The sequence below is a fragment of the Lipophrys pholis genome (genome assembly GCF_963383615.2).
Source record: "Lipophrys pholis genome assembly, chromosome: 9".
NCBI lineage: Eukaryota > Metazoa > Chordata > Actinopteri > Blenniiformes > Blenniidae > Lipophrys > Lipophrys pholis.
This window is the reverse complement of record NC_137639.1, coordinates 30791085-30798470: the sequence shown is the minus strand read 5'-3', so window position 1 is coordinate 30798470 and position 7386 is coordinate 30791085. Positions and strand designations below refer to the sequence as shown.

The 7386-nt window shown below is 51.0% G+C and overlaps 2 protein-coding genes across 2 annotated transcripts; one reads left to right on the top strand and one right to left on the bottom strand.

The window, feature by feature from the left end:
- Positions 1-883: 883 nt before the first annotated feature.
- tektl1 (tektin like 1) lies at positions 884-3302 on the bottom strand (the record flags this gene model as incomplete). The annotated part of the gene is made up of 8 exons (XM_080471326.1): positions 884-1081; positions 1169-1282; positions 1371-1466; positions 1574-1740; positions 1819-1975; positions 2214-2318; positions 2499-2789; positions 3018-3302. The coding sequence occupies 8 exons, from the start codon at positions 3300-3302 to the stop codon at positions 884-886; spliced, it is 1413 nt and encodes a 470-aa protein (XP_080327452.1).
- Positions 3303-5166: 1864 nt separating this feature from the next.
- On the top strand, positions 5167-6711 carry bola1 (bolA family member 1). Its single transcript, XM_080472565.1, has 2 exons — positions 5167-5203; positions 6067-6711. The coding sequence occupies exon 2, from the start codon at positions 6090-6092 to the stop codon at positions 6555-6557; it is 468 nt and encodes a 155-aa protein (XP_080328691.1). The 5' UTR covers positions 5167-5203; positions 6067-6089; the 3' UTR covers positions 6558-6711.
- The last annotated feature ends 675 nt before the right edge of the window (positions 6712-7386 follow it).

Sequence of the window (7386 nt, the reverse complement as noted above, 5' to 3'; positions counted from 1 at the left end):
GGGGAGGGTCTCCCCCTGCTGGGGGGCCGAGCAGCACGAGAAACAGAGGCAGGAGCCAAACTACACACATCATCCAGATTACAGGTAACACCCGGAGAAGGGGGCGGGGCGCCACGCTCATTTACCTGCACGCAATCACACGCACCTGCTGCACACACACACACACACACACACACACACACACACACACACACACACACACACACACACACACACACACACACACACACACACACACACACACACCTTCAACCTAAATAGGAAAATGAAAAGGCAGTTTGGATGATTCATTATTGATTTTATTTTTGAGTCAAAATCGCCATGAAAGATCATTTCTGTTCAAACATTTCAGTTTGATGTCTGAACCATATTCGCTGAGTCATTAGTGTCGCGCTTCATTGAGGATTCAGAGATTTTCTAAAACTCTGATGGAAATTCTAGAATTACGATGAATTCATCAAGTCAGACACGTTCTACAGTGTTTAGAGAAAACAAGAAGTACAACTTAACATGTATAAAACCAATTCCAGAACTTATTATTATTATTGTTGTTGTTGTTGTTGTTGTTGTTGTTGTTGTTAAGACCACAGATCCAGCTAATGCTAAAGCTTAATTATTTGTTTTAATGTATTCCTTTTATTTCTTTGTAACGCACTGAATTGCCCTGTTTGAATGGTGCTCTATAAATACATTGGCCTCTCCCAATGCTCATGGGAGGCTCAGTGAACAGCGTCCATAAATAAAGTAACTACTCAAACTGTAAGTAACTAAGTATGCAAAAATAATCCATTCCCGATGTAAGAAGTTAACATGCTGCCTCACAGCGCCCCCCCCCGCTGGAGGAAGGAGGTTACCCCCCTCACTGGGGGAACGGGTGTGTGCCTCACAGCGCCAACCGCTGGAGGAAGGAGGGCGCGGCTCGCCGGTCCACCTGCTGCCTCCTCATGCGCAGGACAGCAGTGTCCACCTGGGCGGCGGCCATTTTCCCATGCAGGTCGGCCAGTAGGACGGAGCCGGCGCGCTGCAGCCGCTCCATGTCGCCCTGAGACGTCCTCAGCCACCGTCTGAGCGCCGCACAGCCCTGAAGGACACACGGTCAGAGGTCAGCCGGAACCCTGGGGGTCAGGGGGGGGTCCTGGGGTGACCCTGTCGGGTCCCGGTCCTCTACCTGGATCAGGTGAGCCGCCTCAGGAAGCTGCGTCCCCGGATGTCGGTGATAAACCTGAACCAGAGGTCTGATCAGCTTCTCCCTGGACAACATGTCCGCACTCGACTCTGGACCCTGGAAGGGGATGAAGGGGGGGGGGGACACGTCAGCACACACAGGCCCCCACAAACCCCCACCCGGGTTCTCAACATGAGACTTGGACCTGAGCGCGGTCGTGGCTGTTCCGGATGAAGTCCACCTCCCTCTGCTTACGGAACACGGCCTGCCGGGTGGCTGCAGACGTCACGCTCAGAGTTTGCTGGAGGAGAGAGACAGCAGCTACGCTAATGCTAATGCTATCAGTGAGCTGGGTAGTGAGAGACAGAAGCTATGCTAATGCTAAATGTTTTGTTGGACTGCTTCCACCTGCAGGTCGGTGGTCTCTGCGATCTTCTTCACCAGGCCATCGTTGACAGAGCGGTGGGCGGCGTCCTTCCGGGCGATGGCGTTGCTGAGCAGGCGCCGCAAGTCTTCCCTCAGCTGCTGTGATTGGCTGATGGTCCGAGACGACGCCTCCAACACCCGTTTACACTCTGCGGGAAGACGTTAGCATCAGCGCTGCGGCCCCTGCGTCGCAGTCCCCCCCCCCCCCCTCCCCGATGGAGGATTACCTGGTGTGAAGGGGCTGAGGGGGTCGCGGCCGGTGTAGGCGGGGGGCCCGGCCGGGTCCCCGGGGGGTCTGGCGGAGCTGCGGGGGGGCAGCAGCTCCAGGACTCGAGCCCTCTCAGAGGCGCAGTCCAGCAGCTGCTGGTTGCTTTCCCCCAGAGCCTGAACAGAAGAAGTATTTACTCAGTTACTCTGAGTAACTGTGTCAGAGACATTTACATTTATGTCGATAATAAACACGTCACAAAAACTGGCGTTATGGTACTGTATTGTAGTTACAAGCAAAAGCTGAAGTTACTGTGAAACCTCTTTTCTCCCGTTCAGACCTCCAGAACATCTGTGAACAGGGTGAGGTAACCGGGGCAGGTAACCGGGGCAGGTAACCGGGGCAGTTCCTGACCTGCAGCTGTGTCCGGGCGTCTGAGAGCGCCCCCTTCAGGTGTTCTTCCAGCTGGCTCAGCTCTCTGCTCTCCCACAGCAGCAGCTCGTCAGCGACGTCTCGGTCCTGCAGAAGGCGGCAGGTCAGTGAACGCACCACGGCTGGAAGCTGTCGCTTCTACTGCCTCCTGCTGCCCCCCCCCCCCCCCACCACCTCACCACCCCCCACCTCCTGACATCCAGTGAAGTGTATCTTATCGATAATACTTCATCTGACTTTGAGTGATCAATAGTATTGATGACCGACCGTCTCGGCGGAGGCTGGCCGGCTCCTCCTCCAGGCCGAGCTCCTCCTGTTGACCCCCCGCTGGGTCCTGATGCCCTGCAGCATCCGGTCCAGGTGCCCCTGCTCCCTCTGCAGCTTCACACCCTCCTCGCTCCCCCGGCCCGCCTGCCAGCGCAGCCGCGCCTCCACCTCCTGCACCCCCCGCATGTATCCCGCCGCCACCGAGGAGCTGAGACCCGCACAGCGTTCCCTCAGCCCGGGCGGGGGGAGGCAGGCCCCCCACAACCCACACCCCCTGGAGTCAGGGGGGAGCTGATGGGGAGGAGGAGGAAGGTGGGTGAGGGAGTGAGGGGGAGGAGGAGGAGGAGGGTGGGTGAGAGGGGGGAGGGGGGTCACAAACTGGCACAACATAATAAAAACTGATTTTCAGGACAAAATAAAGAAATCAACATTAATCATGTGAAAATAATCAAATTAGTACATAACTTGAACAATAATAATAATTATAATAATAATAATAATAATGGCCTGGAGTCTCACTGTGGCTCCGGTGCTCTGCGGCCTGGTGATCCTCCCTCCTCCTCCCGCGGGACTCTGCGGGCTCGAACCCGCCGCGCTGCAGCTCCGGTTCGGGCTGCGGGCCGCGGAGCATCCTGCCCGGCTCTGCCGCACCAGACGCTCCGCCCTTCGGACACTGCGAAGCGTCCCGTCCCGCCACGACGGAGGTCCGACGATGAGCGAGCCCAGCGGGACCGAGACCACCGGGACCGATCCCGAACCCCGCGGAACCGAATCCGAACCTACCGGGACCGGCTGCAGCAGCATACCTGCTCAGGTGGAGCGCCTCTGTTTGCCTGCAAATCTCCATGGCAACCGGAGTTTAAAACACGGAAAATGACTACGACTCCCAAGATGCACTGGGGCAACGTCCCATCACACCTTTAACTTTTATATCAGCTTATTGCAGCGTTCGAATAATCCAAGAGATAAACTGAAAAAAATTAGAAAACTCTCTAATATTCTTCCGACTTTCCAAGTGGGAAGTTACCAGTTTGAAAAACTGACAAGCACAAATTGTGTCTTTAATAAAACATTAATAACACACAGGTAGGCACATCCATTCTAAAGGAGTCTTCAGGCGGTAATAATCAGGTGAGTGTTTTTAAAATATCCAGTCTGATGATGAAGAAAAATGAACCAAAAAGAAAATACACTTCTTATAAATGATTAAAGGTCGTAATGTAATGTAATGTAATAGTGTGGCTAAGCAGGAAGGATATGCAGGCACAAGATGGTGTTTTAGTAAAGCAAGAACAAGTAAGGGAAGACATAAGAGTAGTTCCATGGTGGGATGATGAAGGCCGTGGAGCAATCAAAGATAGAAACAGGTCCCTCAGAGAATTAAGAAAGAACATGACAGAAGAAAACATAATAGAATACGAAAGGAAAAGGTCTGTGGCCCGTAGGACAATAAAGGAGGCAAAAAAGAAAGCATGGAGAAACTACTGCTCATCAATAGGAAGAGAAATAAAACTACAAAATATCTGGGCAACATTTAAGAAAATGAGTGGGAGGAGAAGTTCAGGTAAAATCCCAGCGCTGGTCCGGGAGCAGAGGACGGTAAAGTGACAAACAAAGAAAAGGCAGATGTGCTCGGTGAGACATTTGCAGCTGTGCATAGTGGCGCACATCTGGGAACCATGCATAAGCAGGAAAAAGAGCGAATAGTTAGAGAAGTGGGAGACGTTAGGAAAAAGAAAGACCTTTAAAACAGCACTGGACATGGAGTTACCAATGAAAGAACTTAAAGCTTAAAGGCACTGGGGACACAGCTCCAGCGGATGATCAGCTCTCCTAAGGCATGTATGTTCCGGCAGCTACCTGAAGAATCGTTTAAGAAAATACTGGAATTTAAAAAAAAAAAAATATGGAGAAACGGGGAGGTTCCAGGTAGTTGGAAAAGGGCGACTATTCTGCCATTTAACAAGCCAGGGAAAGACCAAACTAACCCAAGGAGCTACAGGCCAACAGCTCTAACGTCTTAACTCAGCCCTGGATGCAGATGATGGGGGCGTCTGGATTAGGGGGAGAAATGTGTCGTAAGTGATGGAAAAAATAAAGAGAGCAGTTGTAAAAGTAGAAAGATGGTCCTATGAATGGAGGTTTAAGGTTTCAGCAAGTAAGTCCTGTTATATGATGATCACAAATAAGAGAAAGGCGGAGGTGGAGCAGCTAATAATGCGTGGTCAGCCTGAGCTGACTGACAAGTGTGACAGATGTGGTGTGAAAGACAATGTGGAACATATATTAAATACACTGTGTAGAATTTGCAGCAGAAAGAAAGAGGCTGCAGGGGGAAGTGAGAGCAGCGCAACGGGAATGGAGCCTGGCGGACATTATGGGAACAGAAGGAGAGAAAGGAGAAGTATGGAATTTCAGGAAGGCATTCGACTTTCTAAGAGAGACCCGTTTAATAGGTAGAATGTAAAGATGGGTATGTGACGCTACACACTCGTGTACAGTAGGTGGCGGTATGCACCTTACGCTGTTTGCAACCCACCAATAAATGGAGGAGGAAGAGGAAGAAGAAGAAGACGACGACGACGACGACGACATGTGTCGCCCCTTCAGTGCGGTGGGTGGCGCTGGCGTCGGTTCACTTCCTGCTCACTTCCGCTTTCATCCACCACCGAAGAAGACGACAGCGGTGACGTCACGCGTACAACGTGAGTGGCTCATGTTTACGGATCATTTTAATCATTTCTCCTTTAAAGCGTGTCGCTGAACACGGTCAAAGTGTTTGTTTTCCAACGCCTGAAGCGGAAACGTCGGTTTGTTGAGTGAAATGTGCAGTTTTTGTCCCGTTTGTTACGAAACGAGGCCGATGCTCACCGCTAAAGCTAACAGGCTAACGGTAGCCTCTTAAAGGACACTGAACGGAAAGAAATCAGAATAACAGAGAGAAAAGATCTTACCGTTTTATTTCTGCTGCTTTTACGGACCTGCAGACACGGCGGATATGTAGATAGATGGATACATAGATAGGGAGATACTTTATTAATCCTGACGGAAAATCAAATAAATCATGTGCACACAATTAATTTTCTGTCCCCAAATGTTTAATTTAAAGTCAGTTTTACTTGTTTCATGTGAGGAAGCAAGGCGTTATAATTATTTTGAATATAGTGCATTAATAAAACTTTTGGTCGCTCAGGGGAGTCGAACATAAAACCCATGGGCGTTTTGCTTGGTGGTCCAGACTTCCTAAAAGTTGTTCTCGCCTGTTTCCATGAACGTTTGGAAAAAGTTGCACTGGGAGCGGTTCTCAAAAAGTTCTGTTGTCAGTGACTCTGCGCTCAGTCGTCCTGTTAACGGACTCCCAGAACGTGATGAAAGTTTTGCGTTTTGTTGAAGTCGTTGCGGTGTAAACGGGCGTCCGAGTTGAGCCGCTACGGTTCCGGTGGTTTCAGGAGGTTCTGACTGGGGGGAGACCCCCGAGGTCGGTCCAGGACCTGTTTATGTCTCTGGTTTGTTCTGGACGGGATCGTCTAAACGTTCCTGCATTAATATTCTGTACCTTCTGACCCAGGTGGTCTGCTGCCGCGGTCTCCGATGCTTCGCCGTGTCCTCCGCTGCGTCCCGCCCGCCTCCACCCGTCTCGCCTTCACCCGTCTCGCCTTCACCCGGCCTCTGGCCCACTTCCGGCCTCACATGGACCCGGACCCCAGCCGGCCTGTGGAGCGGGCCATCAGGACCAAACTCAGCGAGTCGCTGCAGCCGGACCACCTGGAGGTCCACAACGAAAGCCACATGCACGCCGTGCCCCCCGGCTCCGAGTCCCACTTCCGCGTGCTGGTGGTCAGCTCGCGCTTCGACGGCCTGCCGCTGATCCAGCGCCACCGTCTGGTCAACGAGGCTCTGAAGCAGGAGCTGAGCGGCTGCGTGCATGCACTGGCCATCCAGGCCAAGACCCTCGAGCAGTGGGGGGGTGACCCCACCCTGGGAAAGAGTCCTGCCTGCATGGGGGGGTCGAGAGGCGACCGCACGGTGGAGGAGAAGCTGAAGGCCGGGAGGGAGTGAGACGTCACCCCGAGGGGCAGCTGGAGGCTGCACAGAGTGAGACGTCGTCAGAACAGAAAACTTTCCAGAACTTTACAAACTTTCAGATGTGTGATCAGTATTTATATTTCATTTTCTTGATGAATTCTTCATTTAATAAAGAAATGAAAGACAGAAATATTTTCTCATCCTTTCATGGAGAAAACACACACACACACACACACACACACACACACACACACACACACACACACACACACACACACACACACACACACACACACACACACACACACACACAACACAAACACAAACACAAACACAAACAATATCAAAATCAATAACAGACTTGGATCATTAAAACCATCCAGAGAGTTTAAATGAAGCAGCACCGGGACTCAAACAGCTCCTGAATGTTAAATAACAATAGTTGCCATATATGGATTTACTATATAAACATTATTAAGTGTTAGATGCATTAAAATATCTCCTGGATGAACGTTGTGAAAACGGGTAAAACCTGCAGTGACCAAGGTCCGACACTAGATGGAGCTGTTGCACCATTAATGAAATCAGTTCCAGGTGACCGATCATGACTACAGGAGGAGAGTGGAGACACAGGGGGTGCGCCCGAACAGTCCCTCCTATCTCCTTTTCTGTCCACTTTTCCCGAAACCCAAAAATGAACTACATAAAGGTGGTTCCTCTCACTTCCCCCCGAGGTTCTAACCTCTGATAAAATGTCAAATATTTGAAGGTTTGAATGTAAATCAAAGGAAAAGGAACTAAAGAGAAATGGCTGCCAAGTGAATAAAGAACCAATCAGAGTGAGAAGATCCTGCACTAAAAC

What these genes read in the sequence shown, in the direction of transcription:
- bola1 (XM_080472565.1), top strand. Translation starts at nt 6,090, where the DNA reads ATGCTTCGCCGTGTCCTCCGCTGCGTCCCGCCCGCCTCCACCCGTCTC.